The following is a 24,005-nucleotide window of genomic DNA, read 5'->3' on the forward strand; positions in this document are numbered from 1 at the left end:
CTTTTTACCATAAAGCTCAGACTTTTTTGAGAGCACTTGAAGGCATCAACTCCCTCTCTTCCCTCCCTCCAGTTATTTGTATATGCTGCAGTGCTGTTACAGTATACACAGCCAGAATTACCAGAGCATTCAGACAGGCGCATTTCCAGGAGTCGTTGTATAGTTGTCTCATAAAAAATATATCACAGGATACCCTAACTCTTGGTTTTTTGAGGGTGGATTTTAAAAAAGAAAGATCTTTGTGTGCACTCTACCTGCACACAAAAGGAGTCATGAAATAGGTCATAAAAATACCCTGCTCCTTAATAATGCTCATAATAAGTCTGAGTCTCTGCATAGTTAAAGCTATGAACATTGTTCGGCATGCCTACAGCCTGTCTAAAAGATTGTGGAGGAGGGTCGCTTACAATGTACACCTTCCACACTTTTGCTTTTACAACATTCAGGTAGCCATGTATAGCTGTGGGTGTGTAAAAACCTAGAAGCAATATCATATTGAAGATAATTCAAAATGTGTTGTACAAGGAAATTGATTTATTTTTCTGGTTCTCTCTCTCTCTCTCCCTCCTTTAGAGACTGAAGATTTATTTTGACAGCCAGTACATAACAGAGCCTTAACTCCTGTGATCATCACACTGATGTATTCTTTACCAACTGGTCAAGCAGAACACAAATATTCTAAGCATGCATGCCATAGAAAGCAGTGCGTCCTCGGGGAATTGATTGACGTTGATTTGCCAAGCTGTGGTTGGAGGAACAGTATGCATCATGCATGAGCAAGTCATAGCACTGCATTATATCTGCAGCATTTCTTTAAGTGAAAAAGTGAACTCTATAAGGGATGTTTTTGTTATCTATCAGTTGATGAAATACAAATAATATCTTAAAATTTTTGTAGTAGATCAATCAGAATGCCAGTTTCAGCTCTGTGCTTTTATTTAAAGAGACATTCACTGAAAATCTAATAAATCATCAAACGGTTAAATACCCATTTTAAGAGGTTTTCATAGCCCTGCACCAGAGAAATACACTGTTTGCCAATCGTGGCTGTCCACAAACCGGAGAGAACACTGCCCCCGGTGGCCAAGGAACGATTTGTTTTTTGTTTTTTTTGTTTATTTAATATCTATTTATTTGTTTTCAATTCGAATGTGTAAGATGCTTGTTTTTTGAATGAACCTTGATCTCTGCCCCATCTAAGCTGGCTCACACCCATTAATGCTATTGTTTCATGTCTGTTTTTTATTAATAAATAATAAATTAATAGTAAATGCAAATTCAAGCAGTGATGATGAGTGTTGATCAAAACAGACATGATAAAAGAGATGGGCGCAGAATAATTGACCCAACAATATGGTTAGAAAAGTATCATATTGTGTTCTTATTAGAAATAACATCATTCATTTCACTTAAGGATGCATTTACTTATATATGTCATGTAATTCCATCACAGTCTGACTCTCACTGATCAAATTCTACAAATGACATTTTTACAGCCTCTGTTTCATTTATGTGCTTCAAGTTTCTTTTATATTCTAGCTTTAAATGAATGGAAGTCATTTAGCTGAAAAAATGACATTTGCGATAATTCAGGTATTTGAGTTTACGTTGTAACTGCAGAGACATAAAACCTGGAAAGGCTCGAACACTTTAAAAGCTAAAAAATAATTGGATTTTTTTTGTGTTTTGCTTTTTGTTTGTTTGTTTGTTTGTTTGTTTTCCAAAAGACAGGTTGACAGGTTCATAACATATACACAACTCCAGCTGACTGGGCGGCTTCTGCTATTCCTGAGACAGTTCACACAAATAAATAGTATTGGCTCAATTTGAACTTTGTGCTGGTGTGAGAAGCAAATGATTTCGTAAAAAGGACTCTACAATTTTAAACACTCATTTGCTCGACCAAAATAAAGTTTGGATTTGAACTGCATTGTAATTCATAAACCTTTATCCTATATATGAATCCTGGTTGCATTTACATCATTGACCAAATAGAGTCATGAATAGTCACGCACAAAAGAGAATAACAGTGGTCATTAGGTCCAGATAACTTCACTGAGTCTAAGCACAATGACAGATCTATACTAGTGGCCCAATCATTATATTATAGTTAAAGGACCAGTTTTTCTGACTCAATCTGACCCGAATAAAAGATATGATGCATATATTTCTCTTTTTAAGTAACTGCAGGGATCCTACACTTGTGCACGTGGGTGACGTGATGGAAATGGTTAGATCCACTGTTTTCATTAAATGTGGAATAAGACAAACCTTTACATCATTTAACACACATATTTTGCTCATATTGATTATACTTCCAACCTAACAGAGCTAAATGTGTTTCTGTAAAAAGTAGATCTATCAAGTGGTATCATTAGTGGACCACAACCTGCAGGGGTCCACAATTGAGAAAGATGAATTAGCATAAATAAGCATGAATGAGCAAAAACTATTGTTATTACACCAAAAAAAGATCTTATTTTTATGTTATATGGATATGCCTGAACTAATTCATTCTGTTTGTAATTCATATACAAAGATATACTACATAACGTTAGCTTGAGCTTGATTCAATAGACCTCAAACAGAGCTGATGCATAATTTTTGTAGCAGCCCTCTGAAACATCAGATCAAAATCATTACAGACAATTCTCATTCAAGTAGGAAGACTTGGAAGCTTATAAAACAATGTAAAGTAGGCCTTTATTGTTTGAGCTGGTCCCCAGGACCCCCTAACAGAGACTTTGGGTTACTGCAGATGAAATTTTGAGTGACATTAGGTGTTATTTCAAATACTCAGCAGTCTGCTTCTGATTCAGCAGGGGAAAATTTCTCATTAGTCAGAGATGAACTTCCAACTAGACTGCTGTCACATAAAGTAAACGATATTTTGGTGGTAATTTTATGGCAGCGAGAAGATAATTTTGAATCCCTTATCCACATGCTCCGCAAGGCATTTCCTCTCCCGTACGCACTGAAGGTAACCGCTATCCCTGGCTGCACATACTGATATCTGTCTCATTCCTAGAACATGAAAATACGTTCAGCGAATGAAATAATGAATAACTAAACGATTCAGTCCTTGTTTCCCCAGTCGCCTTTCTGAGCACACCGGTATTTCCACACACTTTTGACTCCTGGCTGAGCTGCTAAGTCCCTCTTTATTCCGCCGCCTGCTGCCATAAAAGCGCCGGGGAGCTCATTGTGCGGAGTGATCTGATGCGGACTACACCCAGCCGCTGCCTCACTGCCGTGGCTTTCTTTGCTGCCCCAGCCTTGGCGTTGGTCAGCGTCGAAGTGCGGGTTAGATTGGAAACTCTAAATTCGTCTGCGGGGTTTCTTCCAATTTGGCTGTCTCTTGTTTGGCAACCATACTCCCAAAACTGTAGGGATTTTTATTTAGCATCAATTTCTTGAATATGTCTTGGCAAAGCTACGTGGAAAACCTGATGGCCGATGGCAGCTGTCAGGATAGCGCCATTGTTGGGTATACGGACGCCAAATATGTTTGGGCAGCACATGCCGGTGGTACTTTCAACAATATCACGGTAAGAAGTCAAAATTAAATAGTTGGGGTGGAAGTATGGCTCCGTTTGACACTGTTGTTATGTACCACCCACGCAGACTCTTACCAGACTGAATAGCGGGTCTAAATGACTAGCAAGCTAACGGTACCGTGCTAGCTTAGTGGGCTAGCTGGTTTATCGGTGGCCTGTGGGCTATTTCCTGCTAAGGAAACGTTGCGGGATTAGACCTCGTGTGGATCAGATCAGACTTCACTCATTGTGGCTTGCACGTACCATTAAGTCTTTAAGCATTTACTTTCCGTGGACGAACACTAATCATAATTTTACGACTCAACTAAACTAACCTAAATTTAATATAGAACAAGCAATTAGACGGGTGTGTGACTTAAGAAAACGTGCATGCTTTTGTGTGCACGGCCGCTTTGATTAGCTAACGTTAAGCTGCTGCTTTGCCGGCTACCTGTGGTTAAAAAGGCTAACTGATGGAGGCTTGTTTAGTCCGTTACGAAGCTCCTTTGTTACGAACGCGAACGATCTAGTTGTAAATGCATACATGTTACTTGTTAACGGGAATGACAATATGTTTTTCCTTTTTTTAATTCATTGAGAGGGATGACATGAGAGCCAGTCCGGTGCATAGACGTCACTTGACTTCCTCTACTCACTGCAGGCAAGGGTTGGGAGGTGAAATCGTGGTGATTTCAATAGATTAGCAGGTGTCCAGCTCCTTTTCACAGGCCGCTTTTTGTTATTACATTTTTATATCCAGTACCAGTGCCCGCATAGCAGTGTTAATGTTTTGTTTAACGACTCACAGCGCAAGATTGTGCATTAAAATTAGTGTCATGTGACAAACCAGCAAACCCTAATTTTTTAGGAAGCTGAAACCAGCAAAGTGCTGGAATTATTACTTTATGATTGACTGAAATCTTTAACTCATCCAGTAGAAAATTTTATGTCATTTAACTGACTAATCTCTAATTTATTTTTAATCAAACGTTTTACAGATGTGTGCATAAAACAAAAACACTTTTGGATCAGACAAAGCGGAAAGCAGGTGCCTCTGATGAACGGGTCAGCAGTGTCTACAAGAAAGCAAATACATTTTCCAAAAGTCAAGCCACACTGCTTTGTTGAGTAAAACGAGTTAAAAGACCTTTAAAAAAAAAAAATAAAAAAAAATGGCTGTATAAAGCTAGTAGCCACTATAATAAATGCTGTTTTACCTTTATGCCTTAACAAAGCTGTACACCTTTTTATTTTTGTGGAGAATTCATGTCATTTTCTATGGACACAAATTAATTTATGTACTAATTAATATTGTGCCTTTTTAGATTTCAAGGAATAATGTAATTATAATTATTATTATAGTGTAATGAATAATAATCATGTAACTTGAAGCATATTTGTTAGATCTGTCTGAGGATCTGACTGACATTGCTCCTTTTTTTGTTATTATTATTTTATTTTTATTTATTTATTTTTTAAGTCTCAAGAAATTGATGTCCTTATCGGGAAGGACAGGGAGACCTTTTATACCAGCGGTCTCACTCTGGGCTCAAAGAAGTGTTCAGTCCTCAGAGACAGCCTCCAGGATGATGGGGACTGGACAATGGACATCAGGACAAAGAGCCAAGGAGGAGAACCTACATACAATATCTCTGTGGGGAGAGCTGGAAAAGGTAAATGTCTAGTTTGTAAATGTTTCATGTCATAGCAATTTTCAAAATGTTGTCTTTGTGGGTTGATAGACCTTAATGTTTTGTTATGAAAGCTACTGCATGGGTTTTGTGACTCAAGAGTGCAGACTGAAAATCTGTTGCCTGTTTCATAGAATTTGCAACATCAGTCCTGGCAAAACATTTGCTGTTTCCACCTTTTTAAATTTGATAATTTTATGCTTTTGTCATACATGACTAACTTTCAATTTCTGGATATGCAAAATTTTACATTTGAAAATTAGTTGTTAATGATGATTAATTAGTAGTTGTTGCCTTATTGCCACTTAATTTTCTTTTAATTGACTAAATGAGTAATCTTCAGTAGTTTCATGTGAATCAGGGGCCCAGAGTCACAACATCATGCAAGTCTCTCAGGCCAAACTTTTAGATGTAGACTAGACATGATGTTAAAATATTACATACATTTATTCAATAGTCTGACATTAGTTGTGAACCTCATAAACCAGGGTTTGCCTACTTGAGTCTGTTTGCCTTTGTGGGCCTCCATGTCTGACATCGCACCAGTGTTTCTCACAGGATAACAGTTTTCTGTCATATAAGACTTTTGACAATTGGTAACAAAAAGACATTGTGTAAGTTTCACCTCGCACCGCATCAAGAAAAAAAATGGTTGAATGTGCTGTGAAATTTTTAAGTGGGAAACACTGTTTGCAATCAAAACCAAACTTGCTTTTGTTTATCCCCACACTGCCCCCTTTTCTGCTGAGATTTCAACCTGTCATCCTCCTGCCTTGCGTGTCTACTTCAAAAGGATAGTCAAGAGCACAAATTAAGTGTTAAATATATTTAATTCTTAATTCTTTTCTTTACATTCTTTACACATATCCAAATGGAGTGCACCTTAATTATTCCCTGTTTGTGGCTTGATTTAACAGAACAAGCCTGTCACTTCTTCACTGTTGTAAACTCTAATGACAAGTGTTTTCTTTGTAATTTCCACTGGCTTATAAGCATTTTACATCTAGCTTGCTGTTAAAAGTGGCGCTCAGTAGGAGCTGTTCTGACCAATCAGTTACACTGTTCTTCACACATTGACAATTTCCTTAATTGTATTTGGTAAAATTAATTAAAAGGTCTGTTAACACATTCCTGTATGAAACACAGTTGAATATCCCTGATCCAGGACTACACACTTCTTATTTAGAATGCCTTTCCTTTACCCTTTTTACTTTTCTTAACTGTCCCTTTTCCTATCTCTTCTCTTGCAGTTTTGGTTCTTGTAATGGGCAAGGAAGGGGTCCATGGAGGCGGATTGAATAAGAAGGCTTACTCAATGGCAAAATACTTGAGGGATTCAGGGTTTTAATGTTTTCAAGCTCGCTTAGATAAAATTGAGGGACAAAAAGAAGAGAAAAGAAATATTGCTGTTAAGATTTCTCCTGCAAGCAGTCAAATGTCTTGGAAACTTTTAATAGCAATGAAGAGTGGTAAGATACTGTTTCACCTTTGTTCCCCCCTTCATCCTGGAGGGGGGAGACTCTTCAAATTTGTTCATTTCTCTTTTTTCCCTTGTGTGCTCCAGTATTGGTTTTAGTCATGGGAAAGGAGGCAGTCCATGGTGGAAATCTTAACAAGAAAGCACATTCAATGGCTGATTACCTGAGGAAGTCTGGATATTAAGCAACCTCTCCACCTATCCATCAACTTAGCAGCGCACTCCCACCCACTGCATTGTGTTGACACTACTTCCAGGATTAGATGGCATACAATGTTACTTCCTCTCCAGTCTACTTTTATACACAGCCTTTTGTTTGCTGCACTCCCTGCAAGTTTCTTTTTTTTTTTTTTTAAATAATAAACCTTCCCCACTTAACATTGTACTTCTCATGTTTTTGGCACTACAGTAATGGCATGTTCATTGAGGTGTTTATTAACTAAAAGAAAAAAAGGTTCACAAAGTGTAACGCAGTTTTGGACTTGCCTTGACTTTACTTAGAAACTGGTGAATTTTCTAAGGGGAAGTACACATGTAATAGTGGTGATAGTTTGCATAGTTATGCTTTGTGAGCATTATTAAAAGATGCCAGTGTTCTGTTTTTTTGTTTTTGTTTTCTCTCATCAGCATGTGGGCATTTAAAAGTTGCATGCATACCTTCTCTGTCCCAGCGTAATATTCCAGCCAAAACCATCTTCTCATCTGCCTCCATCAAAGAAGATTTCCTCTGACAAAGTCCTGTATGTGTATATCAATTTACCACCCTCAAGCACACCTTCTTTTACCCTTCATCACATGCTCTTGCTGTTGTACCTGAATGTGGTCTTAAAAGTTAATGATGTGGTGTTGGGCTGTTGTTTGAGTGTAATGTTACGGTCAGCATTGCTGAGGTCTCAAAGATAATGTCATGATACTTCACCACATCCAGGAGTCTCAGTGGACATTCCACCTCTGTTACAGCTAAATCATATGTCAGTTAACTTCTGATATTTGTATTTTATTTTTCCTGTTAATCATTACACATATGTGAGGTTTTTTTAAACCCCTCCCTGTTGGACCAATTGTCAATGTAAGAGGATTATCAGAATTACTTCACTTTATTCTGATTGATGATTGTTGGCATCACCTGTTGACTGTAAAACATTAAGACAACTTCAGATGACTGTAAAAAAAACTATACTGCATTCTTTGACATCAACACTACTCAAACTTATCACTAATTGATTTGTTGCTAACTTCATATTCATTAACCAATGAAACAGCAATGTCATTTTACTACAGTATGAATACATTTTGACTGTAAACCCAGGCTGTTGGGCTGCAACAACTTGGAATTATTTGCCTTGTGATTTAGTCATCAAAAGTGTATTCACAAATTGTCATAGTACGGTACTTAGAAGTATATTTAAAAGAAAAAAAGATGCTGTGTACACTAAACATATTGAAAATGGTGTTGGTTGGAATAAGAACATTTGTAAGTTGTCTTGTGAAAATTTCTGAGAATAACTGTGTATTCTGTGCCATAAAATCAATCTGATCTGTTGCTACTACAGTTGGATTTTTAACTGCTTCCCCATCAAGAAGTAACTTTTAATGGCACTTTCCTAAGGGATATTTTGGCATCAGTAATCTCCAGACTTTGTGGAATATGTACAGAATTAAACAACAGAAAAATAACTTTGCAATATTTTGTCTTTTTTTTTTAAGTTGGAAATTCTTTCTGCCACAAAATCTGCTATTTCAAATGCCATGAATTGATAAGACATCTTGTTTACAGACAGATCAAATAAAAGATATTCCAACCAGAGGTGCAGCAAACACGTCCTGTCTGTTGCCTGGTAAGAGTAAAGGGGAATGTTGGCTATAGGTTTAATTCAGGTGTCTAGTTGAAACTTGTACTAATGATGCATCACACTACCAACACGCAGACTAATTTTCACTTTGGATCTTGAGACTAAACATTATCAAGCTAATTCCACCGTTCTTTATTGTTAGTCGTGTACTTTCTCCCTGAGGTCCTAACCGTTAGTTAATCCCGGAAATACCTACCCTGCCCAGGAAAATCAACCACATTTTCAGTCCTGATGACAAATGAATTCCTTCAAAAAGACACAGTTCAATTCAGTCAGAGAAGAAACACCCATCTAAGAACAAAAGATGCTTTCTTGATCCGACTCAAGTCAGGAACACGTGTTGATTTGACCGAGGGTATAAACTATAAACTATTGAGCCTTATTTCCCAGAACAAACCCCACACAATCTTTTCCCAGTCTCCTCCCGTTAATCCCTTTGCTTTAGGGTTATTATTCGGTCACACCCTACCATGTAACTTATATAAATATGATTGTTCCAGTTCTTTGAAACTACATAATGATTATATTAAGTGAAAGATGTGCACAGTGGATATATTGTGTTTTGAATCATTTTAGGCACACTTATTTGGCATCAATGGGACAACCTTTACATTAAAAATAATGAATCAGCTGTGTGCGCAGGGAGAGTTTGTGACAACTGGCCTAACAGTGGCTTGCGTCTTATATGACGCGAAGATGTTGTCCACAGTTGGGCTACCAAAAACAACAACAACAACAACAACAACATCCTACATGGGGTGTTTATAGCCACAAATTGACACCGAGCGCTTAATTGCACGGCTGGCAAGCTGCTGCCGTCAGGTGTTTGATTAGTCGTAATTAGGACCAAGGTTCAGGTGCTCAGTCTTTAAAGCTACCTGTTCAGAAGGGAGTTCAGTATTTGCGGCACGCTGCTGAGGCAATCTGCCTGTGCAGTGCTATTTCTGTGTTCCAATGGCGTGTGGAGAGAAAGGGGGCAGTACGATTTTGTTATGCCTAGGGCTTGTTTTGGTTGCTTGTTGTCACGGCACGATATTTACAAAACTAAAGGCGTTGGATAAGTTAAGAGGAAACTCTACGCTTAGCCATGGTCAATCTACAGGAAGTGCGCTGCGTTATGGGAGGCTCTTCATTGGGCGAAATCCTGTGCAGCGGGCTAAACTTAAGGGAGCCAAGACCACAAAGAGCTTACTGGATGTTGATAAAGATTACCAAGCAGACATGGGTATGTAAAGACTTCTACTACACTGTACAATTTGTTTATGACTTGAACACCTTTAACTTGGTCTGTATCCAATATTGTTTAAATATTAATGAAGTACCTATTTAAACTTGACCAAATCCTTATTTTTAAAAGGTCGGGGGCAGCCCAAGCAACCAGAAAAACAGGACTCTTCATGGCTGGAACCAGATGATGCAGCTGTGGAAAAAATCCTTAAAATGGCACCTAAAGTTGAATGTACAGGAGACTCCATGAAGCTTCAAGTCCGAGGTTCTGTTTCTACTCCAGGATCTCTGTTTTTTGTTGACAGGGGTAAGCGTTCAATCTCCTATGGCGTCAGTAATTCAATAACTCATCATTTATACAAAATACTTTGAAGTATGTGAAGATCAGTATCACAAAAATGTGTTTTATTTTTCTTCTTTACATCTTTACATTTAATTGCACAGGAAGTCATCTGTCTCCCCTGCCTCTGTCCAAGTTGCCGTCCAGCTGTGGTTATACCATAAGGTCGACACGGAGAGATTTGGTCTTAGCTGCACCTTATGATGGTTGTTTTGTTTCTCTTCAGGTGGGATAGTTTATTACAAATGCACTGCATGACTGAACATTCTTCACTTGCACACTTGTAAAATTTTTTTGTTTGTTTTGTTTTTTGCTGGTTTCAGGAGGACAGCTATGTTCTTCCACTGCTTTGGCTGGGGTTACCAGTGAGGATGTCATGCCCTTTGTTGAAGCATTCTTCACCTAATCCTCCGATGGTGACTTGCCATGTTGAGGGCATGGTGGTGAAAATGGAATGGACAATCTCTGTTGCTAAAATTAAAGTACACTGTAAGTTTTTCCTATGTTCTTTCTATTTTCAGTATTTCATGACTTAATTTCAGTTTCAGGTAAGAAATACTGACGTGGCGCACGGTGGTGCAGTGGTTAGCACTGTCGCCTCATAGCAAAAGGGTTCCAGGTTGGTCTGGGCCCTTCTATGTGGAGTTTGCATGTTTTCCCTGTGCCTGCGTGGGTTTTCTCTGGGTACTCCGGCTTCCTCCCACAATACCAAAAACATGCCCATTAGGTTAATTGGCTACTCTACATTGGCCCTAGGTGTGTGAGTGTGAGAGTGTGTGGTTGTCTGTCTTTGTGTGTGTTGGCCCTGCGATTGACTGACCAGTCCAGGGTGTACCCCGCCCCTCGCTCGTAGTCGGCTGGGATAGGCTCCAGCTTCCCACGACCCTGACGGATAAGTGGTATAGAAAATGGATGGATGGACGATACTGAATAAATGCATTTATTAAGTGACACCTGCTTTTCCTGCTCTCCACTGTGACACTCTGGAGCACACGACACACTCCATGCATAATTCTATCATTGATACAAATTTAATATTGTGATTCTTTATGAACTATGACTTGTTTGAACATCTTTTTGAGGCCAAAGGATGTTCTGATCCCTTTATTTATTTTTCAATTTTACTTATTTTTTTTTTTTTTTTTTTTTTTTTTCCAAACTTGAGTGATGGGACTAAATTTAGATTACTGAGAATTTCTTCATTGAGTTAAAATAAAGAAAGAGGGAAAAAAAGGGGGGGGGGGTCTCAGTATCATGTATAATAGTGCTCACCTTACAGTATATAAATTGGAAACCTTTGGAGTGAGGATATATTCAGACCTGGCTTCAAGCTAACAGGTTTTGACTGTGGGCACTGTTCTGATGCCTGTTTAGTTAAAGTTAGTCATTGTGACTGATGTTTTGAGGAAAAACTAATTGCTAATGCTTTGGCATCTTATTAAGTCAGAGAGAAAACGCTCTTTAAAGTAGAGAGCATGAGTATTTCTGTCCTGTGGCTTTATTTTTTAGAATCTGTGATGTCAGCAATGGATTTCTTTTTACAGTGAACGGTAACTGGGAGCCACTGATGATAGCCTCTCCAAGATGTGGATTCAGTGTTGTTGAGCACCCTGAAGGGGTTGTCATCTCGGTTCGCTATACACCCTGCCTGGCAAAGAAGGTATAGATTACCTTCTATTATAGATAATACATTTCTTGACATGTAGATTTTCTTTTCAAAAAAACAAAAAACAAACAAGTCACCCATAGCATTTTCCATTCCAGGATGGAATGTTCACCCTGGAACTGGCTGGAGATGTAGAAACTAAAATTTCCTGTCCATCACTGGCTCCAGCTCAACTTGAACCCACAAAAAGCCCATCAAAGGGTCCAGAACAGCAAACCAAAACCCCAAGTGAAGGAGTGTATTTCTCCAGACCATCACATAGTTCTGCTTCAATCCATTCTCCTGAACCTCTGAAAAATCTTGCACAACCTGCTGTTCCCCAGGAAACAGGTTTTCCTCAAACCCCAGAGGAACCAACTGAGAAACCAAGTCCAGGTCCAAAGGATATGCATCAACCTCAGTTACCTTACTTCCCTTTTTACCACAATTTCTTTTACCCTTCCCCCTCAAATCTAGACCAAACTGTCATTCCTGCACATGTGCCATTGAAACCCTGGGCAGCCCAACCTGAGCAAATACCCATAGAAAGAGAAAATCCACAGCCTCAAGCCACCCACCAGCCCAATGGCCAGCAGAAACTACCCTTTTACCCATTTCCATTTTATGATAGAGCATCTTATCCTGACAGTGTCCCTCCTGCATCCAGGCCTCAACTGAAACCTTTACCTCCTACAGCTCCTCCAGTTGTCAAAACTACCAAGGACCATAGAAGGCAACCTTTTTACCCTTTTCCAGTTTATCCTCACCCACCTAAGCCTGAAGCTCCCCCTACAGAGCCACCAGTAACTAAACCACCAAAAGGAAAACTACAAGAATATCTCCTTCCAAATCCATCTTGGCCTCCACAGGAACCTGTAAAGCCATTTGCAAGCCAACCCGAGGGCAGAGAACACAGACCTCTTTATCCAATTCCAGCTCCAGAACCTTCAAAATCACCACAGCCTGAAGCTCCTCAAGGCCAAGTATACCTACCTTTTTACCCCAACCCTTTCTACCCACAGCCAAAGCCTGATATTAAACCAACTACAAAGCCAACAACTATTCCAGAGCCGTCAAAATCACCACAGCCTGAAGCTCCTCAAAGCCAAGTATACCTACCTTTTTACCCCAACCTCTTCTACCCACAGCCAGAGCCTGATATTAAACCAACTACAAAGCCAACAGCTATCTCAGAGCCTTCAAAATCACCACAGCCTGAAGCTCCCCAAAGCCAAGTACACCTGCCTTTTTATCCCAACCCCTTCTATCCACAGCCTGAAATTCATCCATCTAAAAATCCCACTGCTGTTCCAAAGGCCCCAGCAACTGAAACACCTACCACCTACCATCAACCATTCAAGATACCAGGTGCTGGAGCAGACAGTAAAGCTTCTGCTGAAAAGTCAGTTCCCAGTGAATGGCCTACACTTATGAAACCTTCAGAGGGCCAGCCACCTCTGCCCTTCAACCCATACTACCACCCACTGCAGCCACAGCTTCCCCAGCCTGTAACGCTGCCTCCTGCTACCTTCATGCAGCAACCACAACATGTCACTATTCCATCCAGTGGTCATACCCCCCAGGAATCTACCAATTCCCTGCCTAGCAATGGTGGTATAGTCCCAAAAGACCCTCAGCTAGGCTCTAATATGCCACCTGTATACTGCTCTCCATTTTGCCCTTCTGGATTTTCTAATTGCTGTCCACAAATTGCTTTTCATCAGCATCTCCATCACATTGTTCCTGCTGGACCTGCCACTAAAGATGTACCTTCAGTCTACACAGGATTGCCATTCCTGCCTTCAGTGGCATATTCTGGGTTTGCCAGTGGCTTTGGTCCCACGCCTCTTCCACTTAAGCCAACTGAAGCTACCACAGCGTCTACCTTTGCACCTGTTTCACATCAATTCCTTCAATCTGGAAATGAGAAGCTACATTTCCAGCCACCAGATGGCAACCCTGCTGCACTACCTGGAAGTAATCCCAGCAAGCCTACAAATCCTGAACAACAAATTTACTCTTATTTTGTGCCCAATTTACAATATCCTTATTTGCCATATCAACCACAACAGGAGGAGTCTGAAAATTTACCACAAAGGCCATCCCCAGCTGACTATAGTGTCCCCTCTAAAATTCAGTCTCCAGGTAATGAACCAGTAAATCCAATGGTGCCATATAATATTCAGCTGCAAAATCAGCAAAACATGGCTTGGGACATGAATAACCCCTCTGGACCTAATTTAATGTCTTTTATCAGCCACCTACAACAGCAGGATTCAGCTGATGGCCAAGGACCTACTTTTAAAAAGGTCGTAGTCCCTAACAGCAACTCGACACAACCGCAGACCAGACATGAACAGACTGTGAATGCCCATTCTGAGCCAAAGACTTATGTGCTGCTACAACATGGCCCACCAGGCAGGGAGCCTAGCAGTTTCAGTCAGAATTTAAGTCCTTCACAGGAAAAACCCCAACGCCCCAAATGGCTGGGGAAAGGAATGCCCTATCCCTTACCTGATGTCAATTTGATCCCAAGGCCTGGAGGTAAATCGGAAAATTTGCCATTTCTTGTCTCTGCTCCTAGTGGCCCCCATTTTGTGCCTTTGCACCAGGACCCCTCTATCAGTATGGCACATTCAAAGCCTATGTTCTTTAATTCATTCAAAGATTTGTGGAAACCCATGACACTACAAGGCACCAGCACAAGGATTCCGCCTCATATTCCTGGAAAGTTATTTCAACAATGGAGCTCTGCAGCTGAGCAGCAAGAAGGTAGAAAACAAGAGTAACAAATTTCATTTGGTGTGAATAAATATTTGAAACAGTTTACCTGAGCTGATCTGCTTTTTTTTTTTTTTTTTTTTAAATGGGTTAAGGAGTTTACTACATGTAAGGGTTGCAGTTTTTTGTTTTAAGAGTGGGTGGAGAAACAAATTTACAAAGTGTAAGAGCAGAATGTTATAAAAGTCCTTATCTTGTGGAATGGACAGTCAAGGACAACCTTTTTTCTGAGTTTCAAAGTTGACACTTTACTCTGTACTCACTGGCGTTACATCCACTGTTCAGAATCAGAAGGTGCATTGCCCTTGTTGAACTCATTTGTCTTGCTTATTTTGTTTTACCCTGAACTGTTACTTCCTGAACATTGACCCACTGATGTAAATACAGCTACTAGATTTTGCCCATTCAACAGTGGCCTCTAAATACAACATACAAATCCTTCTGTGTGTGTACTTAAATTCCTGTCAGTATAACATGACCAAAGTTTGATGGCCAATTGTAATATCAGTTTATATTAATTACCTGACTAAAATTAGTCTTAAATATATTTTGAATATCCTTTAACCTTTAATGTGCATTTTAGATTTTAATTGTTTGAATTTTAAATGGATACCCATAACTTGTGAATTTCCTGCCCAAACGGATCTTTAAAAAATCTTTTTGGGTTAGAGGAAATGTTATTGATTTCCAGGAAAGTCATTGGCATGAGTCAATACATTCTGCAAACATCACTGTTTTGCAATCCCATAGCATGAATGATTAATGCATTTTAGACCCTTGTGTTTGGTGTAGTGGTTATCACTTCATCAAACCTGTAAAAGGCCTTGAATAACTATCCTTCATTAACTGCTTCTACTAAATGAACTGAAAGATGTTCCAATACTCTTTAAAAGAATGCATGATGATCAAAAGGTTTGACTTGAGATATTTATTCAGTGGCATCATTTGCAAATTTCTACATACAACCATACATTTTACAGAGTTGTTTTGCAATGCATACTGCTCTTCTGTGATTTCAAAAGGGATCATTCCTTCTTTGTAGGGTGTGTATTAGAGTCTACCTATTACAGGATGTGTTCATTTATCAGTTAGTCAAAAATCACCATCACCAGTGTAGCTGAGTGAAGAACATATAGAGTGCAGGACAGGAACACTTAGAAGAATCTGACTCTTCCTGGGCACACTGGCACAAGGGGAACAGGGCCTGTTTGAATCACAGTTGTGTCAACTATCACAGGGGCAGGTGCAGCAGGTACATCTCTCTTGACCACAGCAACAGGGACCTCAGCACTGTTTGAGGCATCAGAAGCTGGTGCACTGTCAACAGCTGGAGTAGGAGCTGCAGCTGTAGCAGTAAACACTGCAGGGACTACAGGTACAGCTTCAGCTGACTCTGCTGATTCTGCTGACAGAAGGCCGCTTAAGTGAGGGTCATGGATAGTTGTCAGTTTGTGGTGTCTGAGACCATGCTTGTGTGACAGGCTGTCAGTATGTACATGGATCACTGGTGGCAATGCAGGAGCTGCAGTGCTGTTGGCATCTACAACGGGCATCTGGAAAAAAATTAGGCATAAACAGAGGTTTAGGAGAAATATTTATAAACTTACTACACTGATGTTTGTGACTTATTCTGGCCATCAGAAAGCATATGGAGAAGTTAAAGAATAGTATTTTACCAGAGTGGTGAACATTTTGCAGTCCACTGTATGATCAGCATTCAAACCTTTTGCGGAACAAATACCACGTGCCTGGTTGACAGAAAAAAACAAGGTCTTTTCCTCAGTTGTGTTTATTTTGAAGCGTTCTAAGGTGACTAAGGTATAGTGACCACATTTATCATGTAACGATCTTCTTCAAGAGGCTTACAGAGGCATTTAAGAAATGATTCCATTACTATGCTCTTTTTTAAAAAATGTCTATTCCTTGTCAAAAGCTAAACTGATAGTTTGTGTACTTACAGCCATGGCATCACTCAGGGGCAAGCAGGCATCATCAGTGCAATTAGCTTCAATTACAACATATTCTGCGAAATAGATTGGCCCACCAGACACAACCTGAAAAAAGGTATTGATAAGTATTGTTGGACACACATTAAAATGTGCAAATGCAGACTGAGCTGAATGGATTATGCTTGAGCTCACCTGTGATGACATTCTTCCAACCTCCAGAACAGTGTACGTTACATTCTCTGTCCTGTTGTTGACGGTTGCCAGAGAGGCATGGACAAAGCCCAGTGCTGCAGTGTCATTTAGGGGAAGTAGGGTACGACAGCCCAAGCACAGGTCCTCTGTTGATTCTGTATGTCATGAAAGAAATACACATGCAAATGTAAGATGTCCCTTGTGTGGCATCTTCTGGATGTATGCAGGTGTCTGTGCTCATATGGCTCAGAGTGTGAACTGAAGGTTTTACCTTCTGTTTTACACTTGAATGCTGTGACAGTCAGAGCTCCGCCAACCTTCTTCAGCACCACATCACAGTCTCCTTCTACTGCCTGATTGGAGATAAAGAATCAGTCCCAATAATACAACAGTCAGACTGGACATTTTCTGTTCTCATTATGTTATAACCTCAAGTTATCATCATTTTTACATTTGGTTGAATTCCTATAGCATGAGATCTTCTGCGCACGAATGGTATGCAGTCTCACCGTAAGTATTTTGGGTCTGACTGTGCAGTTGGTAACAGGTGTGGGGTCCAATACATGACAGTCTGTCTCCAGTAAGTCAACTTCCAGGACGTATGTATCGTCTCCATCAGGCTAAGGAGAGGTCAAATGAAACATTATGTTGCTTTTTTTCTTTTGACTTTTCAATGGAAAGAAAGAAAGAATGAATGAACATTCTACTTTATTTGTATATCTGACTTTCCGGTAAGTTTCCATAATGTTCCATAATTTCCAGATCCAAATTCTTCATGTTTGTCAAATAAGTGTTTTACTATTCAGTGTTGTATCTCCATTATATTCGCAAAAAGTGACATATCAGAGCTTATAGTTTGATCTTTCACACTGAATGATCCTGTTATCTAGTTGCTAAGAGGAAATAAATGTGATGAGCATTTTGTTGTGTACTGCATCCGGTGTTCCTGCCTTAAAGCTGAAAAACAAGAAAAGAAATGCCTGTTCCTGGAACACGCTCTTCACCTGCTGGCTTACCTTAGTTAAGATCTTGATGTCCTCGATCCTGTTCAGTGCGTACTTGTAGCCATGAGTGTGCTGGCTATTGAGGTAATCCTGAGCAACCAGAGCAGCCTCTTCTGCCTCTGGGGAGTCACACTGAGGCCGCACCACATTCACCTGAGCCCATACCCCAGCCAGCAGTACCAGAACCACAGTGGTGCCCAACACATTCATTTCTTCGACAGATGTGCAAGCAGCTTAACAGAGCAGGCAAGCTGTTAAGAGTAAGGAGGAGAGGCAGAGCTCATGCAGCCAGAGGTTTATATATCTCACACTTCAAACAATGAAACGGAGCCAAGTTAAACACCATGATCATCCCTCCTGACTCCTGCGTCACATGTGGGTTGTACTCTGTTTTCACAATGCTGCCAAAACAAATGTAAGCGATCTTCCATAGACTGAGTGGGCTCTAGTTTAAATCAGTGGTGGTTCACTGTGTTTTACGTTGAGACATGCAGAATCATCTGCACTATTTGTGATCTGGCACAAACGTGTCTTGAAATAAATATCATGTGAACTGCGTGAAAAGCCTCATGTTAAAACGACCATATTGTGTAAGCAGCTGTCCCTCTCTGCAGAGGTCAGGCTGAGTGTTCAGCTACAGCTGCAGGGCCCCACTGCCAGCAGGGATTTAGTGACTTGCTCAATGACACTTCAGCAAAGAGGACAGTTGCTGACCGGGGGAGGCGGGGGGCATAGTTTAGGAACAGGGACACTCATTGCCGTCGCCCACATATTTACTGTATATTGCGCCATCTGCACAATACACTGGTTCTGCTTCAGGTCAGCACCAGGATACAAACAGAGATAGGACCACTGATGAGATAAATACTTTTTTACTCAAACAGATGTCAGCAAAAAAGCACTGATAAGTGAACCCACTAAAACACTTATTCTTTTCACTTCACTATTTTTTACACATTTGTAAAATGAAAATGTATGCTTAACGCTGAAGGTTTTAAAACCTCAAGAGGAAAAACGTTTATTAAAGTGAAAATGTGAGAAAATGATGAAAGGCGTAATGGAATTTCCTTTGATTTTCAATTCTGTTATTAATTTAGGTTATTTATTGGCGTCAGATTCGATTAGACTTCACTGAATCATTATGTGTAACATGTTGAGATAAATTATTGCTTTAATGCGATTCTTTAGTCCGTTTTGGTCGCGCCAAGCATCGCTACCGTAACTGCGGAAATAGACGCGCATCGGAATCCATCCGGCAGCAGCCTTGATCGAGTTTTTGCCTCTCACAAATGGCTCTGTTGTCCGCAGTAAGTGACGCATTTCACACGCGACTCTCAATGTGGAATGGATCGGAATGGATTGTACAGATGATGCTAAATGCGCTGCACATTTAGAGGGTCAAATAGCGAATAATGATGTCTTAAAGAAAACGTAATTTGATTCTTCGAGCGTTGCACGCGGTGACTGTTAGACCTTTTCCAGACATTAGTTCATCCCAGTTTGAAGTTTCAGTGTGGCAACGAGGCAGAAACGGTAAGACAGACGGTGGTTATGGTTACATGCCCTATCAGTACACCAGCCGTGTTAGCTGATTTAGCCAGGGTCTTCGCTTGGAATCACGTGTCAAGAAGAATCCGTGAGCCATGTGTGGTCTCAAAGCCTGGAGGAAATCAATTATTAACGTTTATTAACTCACCTGCGTGGTACACGAGTGCTGCACATGCTTCCACGCAGTGAGGTCTTCAGCTGCCCTGCAGAGCTCTCACCACTTTAGTCTGCATTGATTACCTCGGGATCTTATAGCCTAAAACGATGCATGTTTGTTCGAACATTTGTGGAAATAATGTGGACTAATTCATCTGTGCACACTTGTCTGTTTTAGGAAAACACAGGTGCCAAGTTGTTGTGACTTAACCTAACATTAATTGCATTGGTGGAAGCAGTATGCAGGTCCTTCACTTACTTAAGAGAAGCAGCAGTAAACAGTACAACAGCAATGCAGAGATGATTGGCTTGATGTAAATATCCTGTAATCAAACCCTTCCTTCAAAAATATATAAGCAAAACGTACTTAATTCATCTAAAGTAAAAGTAGGCAGTAAAGGGAAAGTTCAAAAAGAGTCTTTGTGGACCACAGCCTGGAGAGTGTGTATCTCCCTGTCATAAAGAAGTCAGAATCCAGATTGAGCCCTGTTGCATATGAGCTTTCAGACTGGCTGAAAAGATACCCACAAGTCCATGCTCTCATGTGACCCTTCATCACTCACTTTAAACAATCTCATCCCAGATGCTCCAAACACAGAGCCACCAGTGCAAAGCAAAATACCTCAAGAGGAAAAAGGGATCCATGTCATCAATCAAGGGAGTTTTTCATCTCACCACGCGAGCCAAGAGACGCTTGTACTGTAAATTACAGCTATGGATGTGGAGGAAGCGGAGAGAGAAATGCCGTTTTGCCATATTTAGAGCAAAGAAAAGAGCATGTGGGGCCAGCCCCGGCTCCTGCCTCGGTGTAAAGACACACTCACTGAAAAACAAAAGCAAAATTGTGTCACCTCTGGGATGTGATGCCGGAGGTTCAGAAGACAAGCCGGGAATGCAGAATTACCTGCGGACGCTGCGTCAGTCTGTCAGTCCATCAGAAACATTTGTTGGTTCCAGTTCCTCGCAGATCCTGGTCACAGACACAGGAGTTAGTGAAATTATGGACCCTGTAAAACTTTCTCGCACTGTCAGACCTCTGCTGAGGACAGACTGTGATGAATGTTTTAAAGAACCAAGGACACTGGTACTAGCTCAGAGTGTTGACGGCCCATCGGGACAGTTGACCGCTGTCCCTCCCGGTCGGGACCAGGCTGTGAACACTGATACAGATGAGACAGTCATCAGTGAAAAGCCAGCGTCCTCTCAAACTTCCTGCCTTAAAGTACTGACAAAGGACATCCATGGTAATTGTTTTTTCTTTTTTTTTCTATTTCATTTTTGCTTTCACGGCTGTTTGAGATGACAGTGTTTACATGTTTCTCTAGAATTTCTTGATGACTTCTACAGAAAGTATGGAAGTTTCATCCCACTCCAGAAAAGTGATGTGCTGAGACACCTGAAGATGAGGTTTAACGTTGATTTCAATGACAGGTACGTCTTTGTCAAAAATCTGTGAATTTCATTCTCTCCGTTTGCGTGATTAAAACCTCTTGACACAACACTAGTCCTTTTTAGTTGTAAGCTTTTAAAGGTTATGTGTTTGTAAGTGGAATATTCAGAGTGGTATCTGTAGTGATCTTATTCCTGGACCAGTTGTATTTTCCTACCTTTGCAGGAAGAACGTTATCTTCCCAGAAGTTACCGAGTACCGAACTGCGCTCATTCAGAAACCTGCTCCCTCCTTCCAGGTGGTCTACAAGAAACACACACTGACCCTGGACGACCTGGCCACACTGGCAGATCAGAACTGGCTCAACGACCAGGTTGCCATCTAACACACAGTTTTTGGTGCTGATTTCTGAGTGGAAGGATTCATGCGCTGAATAAAAGGCGGCATGTTTATGCTGAATGTAACTGATGTGTTTCTGCTTAAGGTCATGAACATGTATGGAGAGCTGATAATGGAATCTGCCTGTCACAAGGTAATCTTAAATAGATAACAGACTTTAGAATAGCATGTTTTTCCTTTTTTTTTAACTGGAATACCAGATGGATGAATATTACCAAGGAACAATTTGACATTTTTACTAATGTTCTGGGAACTTTGCATTTTCACTTTCTTGACTAAAGTTACATGCGAAGGTTGATACCACAGTACCTTCAACAATTTCCTGCGGGATCAATAAAGTTCTTATCTTACCTTGGCCAGTAAGCTCAGTCGAGCATAAAGGCTGGAAACCAGAGAAGAAATTAGCCTGGCTTTATTCAAAAACAACAATCTTTGCCTACCAGCACCTGAAAACTAAGTAATCAACAAATTCTAAATGACCAGGATTTATACGGGGCTATTTCTTAGACACATGACTTTCTGGGGACTTGTCATCACTGTAAGTTTGCCACGATATGAACGCTTCCCCAAACTCAAACTCAAACTCAAACTGTCAAGCTCTTCATTTGCGTTCGCGTTGTCCCATTTCTTGAACTCTTTATAGAACCTGAAGAACTTCACGACAGCTTTGAAAGGCAGGTTCAGGTCTATTGTTATTGTTTGTTTGTGTTTTTTTTCAAAGTTTACGCAAAATGTTTCAGTGTCATGGTGTGACTACAATAAAAACACATGAATTTAGGCTAGATTATTTTAGTTTTATAACTGTAGAGTTCTCTTTTTTTATTATTATTTTTTCCTTTTGTCTCCACTCTTAGGTCCATTTTCTCAACAGCTTCTTCCACAGGCAGCTCATGACTAAAGGATATGATGGTGTTAAGAGATGGACAAAGCGGGTTAGTGGTGTGACCATTTATCAGTGTTTGTCATGCATAGATTTAGAAAAAAAAAAAAGGTTAAATACAGAGTCAGCCAAAATAATGTATACACACACACGCTTTCTGGGTGACTCTGTATTTAACCTTTTTAGAGAGAGAGCAGAGTGAGCATCCTTAACCCTGACTTTTTTTGCACAGGTGGATTTGTTTTCTAAGAGTCTGCTTTTGGTGCCCATCCACCTGGAGGTTCACTGGTGTCTGGTGTCAGCTGACAATGTCAAAAAGAAGATCTGCCTGTACGACTCTCAAGGGAACGCTCTCCAGAAGGTTGCAAGGGTAACAGCTGATTTTCTCTGTCTTGTGTCACTCTATTACGCTTCTCAGAGGCTTTTCCTGGAGTAGCTGTACGTTTCTAAAACAGTTTTCGTTCTAAAACGTTTTCCTCTGTGTGCTTTGCTTTTAATAGAACATCCTGAAATACTTGATGACAGAAGCAAAGGAGAAGAATCAAACAGCTTTTGAAAATGGTTGGGCTGTGTCATTTGATGAGGTATGCACTGTTGTCAGACTGCAAAAACTAGTGGCACAAAGGAGCAAAACAGATCTGAAAGAGGCCACATCTGGAGATTCACCTGTCTCGCTCACTGACACGATGTCTTGTCGCCCCCTGCTGTCATTTTACAGAAAATCCCACAACAGACCAACGAAAATGACTGTGGAGTTTTTGTCTTGGAGGTACTGACCTGCTTTACAAGACTAATAAACTTTCTTGTTTCAGCTGTTCACTCATTACATAATAACTGAATCTGGTTCTCCTTTTCAGTATTCTCGATGCCTTGCCCTGGGAAAACCTCTGCAGTTTTCACAGAAGGACATACCAAAGATTCGCAAGAGGATCTACAAAGAGCTCTGTGACTGTAAGCTCCATGAACAGGGCTGACCAGTGTCTTCTTTGTGTGTGTGAATGTACTGCTGGCATTATGTGCAGCTTCTGATTAGGGAAGGAAATGAGCAGTCCACTCTGGTCTCTGTGTCGGGTTTCATTAGCAGTTCTGTGACAATGTTACAACACTATGAGTGCATATGGCTGATCTCTGCAGGTGCGCGTCAGTTGTACATCAGGTGCACCGTTGATATTTTTATTTATACGATCGATATTTATTCAGGCATGTTATTTAAGAAAATGTCAGACGTTGACTTTGAGTTTACACATCTGCAGCGCACCAACAGAGCCTTACTTGTCTGGACTGCCTGTCGAAATGGATGTAATGTGTCAAGGTCTTCATCTGTGTGTCACTCATTTTCTGTTAAGATATATACACACCTTATTTGCACATTTCATGTGTTTCATTTTGCGTCGTTTGACATTTGTTTGCATCATAGTTTACATGCTAGTACCATATGAATTAAAACTGTGTATATTTTGTTTGTTAAGAAAATTAAGTTGTGCGAACTGAAATTGGTGTCCAGGTTATTACTTATGTTTGTTGCATTATAGAGATATGTTTGTAAAGTTTTAAATAAAAGCAGTTTCCAAACATTTCAACAGGTTTATTTTCTGTTTCCGTTGTACAGATCAGTTACTGTATGCACTGCATGCAGAGCAACGTTCATCAAGTTACATTAGATTGCATTACTGTATGTAAATACACAACATCCTAGATATGGATGGATATCTTATTAATATCCAGGAGATTACAGCCGTATGTGAGTGTGTCCCTGGACAGTTATAAAACATACAGTGATGAGAAAGCAGTGCTCCAGGTAAAGAGTGAAAGTTTAAGGCACAGGACAACTAATGTATGGTTTTCAGTATGAGAACCAGATAAAATGCATTAATGTACTGTAATAAATATGGTGTAACATTCATTAGAAAACAAATCCAGTCACTACAGACACATTT

The 24,005-nt window shown here is 40.2% G+C and overlaps 4 protein-coding genes across 5 annotated transcripts; 3 read left to right on the top strand and 1 right to left on the bottom strand.

Annotated features, from left to right (window-relative positions):
- The first annotated feature begins 3,200 nt into the window (after nucleotides 1-3,200).
- Nucleotides 3,201-8,381, top strand: LOC124069178 (profilin-2-like). Of its 2 annotated transcripts, none has more exons than XM_046408031.1 (3): nucleotides 3,201-3,548; nucleotides 5,017-5,209; nucleotides 6,478-8,381. In XM_046408031.1, the coding sequence occupies exons 1-3, from the start codon at nucleotides 3,420-3,422 to the stop codon at nucleotides 6,573-6,575; spliced, it is 420 nt and encodes a 139-aa protein (XP_046263987.1). In that variant the 5' UTR covers nucleotides 3,201-3,419; the 3' UTR covers nucleotides 6,576-8,381. The 2 variants fall into 2 exon arrangements, with proteins under 2 accessions (XP_046263987.1, XP_046263986.1); XM_046408030.1 differs by having other exon boundaries at nucleotides 3,202-3,548; nucleotides 6,792-8,381.
- Nucleotides 8,382-9,427: 1,046 nt separating this feature from the next.
- On the top strand, nucleotides 9,428-14,603 carry LOC124069176 (proline-rich extensin-like protein EPR1). Its single transcript, XM_046408028.1, has 7 exons — nucleotides 9,428-9,782; nucleotides 9,915-10,091; nucleotides 10,229-10,350; nucleotides 10,448-10,613; nucleotides 11,669-11,784; nucleotides 11,889-12,483; nucleotides 12,565-14,603. Exons 1-7 carry the CDS (start codon nucleotides 9,512-9,514, stop codon nucleotides 14,556-14,558), a joined length of 3,441 nt encoding a protein of 1,146 aa, XP_046263984.1. The 5' UTR covers nucleotides 9,428-9,511; the 3' UTR covers nucleotides 14,559-14,603.
- An 860-nt stretch (nucleotides 14,604-15,463) lies between these two features.
- ahsg2 (alpha-2-HS-glycoprotein 2) lies at nucleotides 15,464-17,974 on the bottom strand. The gene is made up of 7 exons (XM_046408029.1): nucleotides 17,708-17,974; nucleotides 17,201-17,311; nucleotides 16,963-17,044; nucleotides 16,692-16,846; nucleotides 16,509-16,604; nucleotides 16,227-16,298; nucleotides 15,464-16,103 (listed from the first exon to the last, which is right to left on the bottom strand). The coding sequence occupies exons 1-7, from the start codon at nucleotides 17,903-17,905 to the stop codon at nucleotides 15,705-15,707; spliced, it is 1,113 nt and encodes a 370-aa protein (XP_046263985.1). The 5' UTR covers nucleotides 17,906-17,974; the 3' UTR covers nucleotides 15,464-15,704.
- A 1,008-nt stretch (nucleotides 17,975-18,982) lies between these two features.
- Nucleotides 18,983-23,642, top strand: LOC124069866 (sentrin-specific protease 5-like). The gene is made up of 10 exons (XM_046409357.1): nucleotides 18,983-19,228; nucleotides 19,983-20,643; nucleotides 20,725-20,830; nucleotides 21,015-21,162; nucleotides 21,274-21,321; nucleotides 22,043-22,120; nucleotides 22,301-22,438; nucleotides 22,569-22,652; nucleotides 22,787-22,837; nucleotides 22,926-23,642. Exons 2-10 carry the CDS (start codon nucleotides 19,983-19,985, stop codon nucleotides 23,040-23,042), a joined length of 1,431 nt encoding a protein of 476 aa, XP_046265313.1. The 5' UTR covers nucleotides 18,983-19,228; the 3' UTR covers nucleotides 23,043-23,642.
- Nucleotides 23,643-24,005: the final 363 nt, after the last annotated feature.

The sequence above is a fragment of the Scatophagus argus genome, chromosome 13 (assembly GCF_020382885.2).
Source record: "Scatophagus argus isolate fScaArg1 chromosome 13, fScaArg1.pri, whole genome shotgun sequence".
NCBI classification, from domain to species: domain Eukaryota; kingdom Metazoa; phylum Chordata; class Actinopteri; family Scatophagidae; genus Scatophagus; species Scatophagus argus.

Coding starts and splice junctions, on each gene's coding strand:
- ahsg2 (XM_046408029.1), bottom strand. CDS start 17,905: ATGAATGTGTTGGGCACCACTGTGGTTCTGGTACTGCTGGCTGGGGTA. Junction 16,847..16,962: donor ATTCAAGTGTAAAACAGAAG/GTAAAACCTTCA, acceptor CATGACATACAG/AATCAACAGAGGACCTGTGC. Junction 16,605..16,691: donor TTGGAAGAATGTCATCACAG/GTGAGCTCAAGC, acceptor ACCTTTTTTCAG/GTTGTGTCTGGTGGGCCAAT.
- LOC124069176 (XM_046408028.1), top strand. CDS start 9,512: ATGGCGTGTGGAGAGAAAGGGGGCAGTACGATTTTGTTATGCCTAGGG. Junction 11,785..11,888: donor CACCCTGCCTGGCAAAGAAG/GTATAGATTACC, acceptor TTTCCATTCCAG/GATGGAATGTTCACCCTGGA. Junction 12,484..12,564: donor AGCTCCTCCAGTTGTCAAAA/CTACCAAGGACC, acceptor CTCCCCCTACAG/AGCCACCAGTAACTAAACCA.
- LOC124069178 (XM_046408031.1), top strand. CDS start 3,420: ATGTCTTGGCAAAGCTACGTGGAAAACCTGATGGCCGATGGCAGCTGT. Junction 3,549..5,016: donor GTACTTTCAACAATATCACG/GTAAGAAGTCAA, acceptor TTATTTTTTAAG/TCTCAAGAAATTGATGTCCT. Junction 5,210..6,477: donor TGTGGGGAGAGCTGGAAAAG/GTAAATGTCTAG, acceptor CTTCTCTTGCAG/TTTTGGTTCTTGTAATGGGC.
- LOC124069866 (XM_046409357.1), top strand. CDS start 19,983: ATGCTCCAAACACAGAGCCACCAGTGCAAAGCAAAATACCTCAAGAGG. Junction 20,644..20,724: donor ACTGACAAAGGACATCCATG/GTAATTGTTTTT, acceptor ATGTTTCTCTAG/AATTTCTTGATGACTTCTAC. Junction 22,439..22,568: donor CTCTCCAGAAGGTTGCAAGG/GTAACAGCTGAT, acceptor TGCTTTTAATAG/AACATCCTGAAATACTTGAT.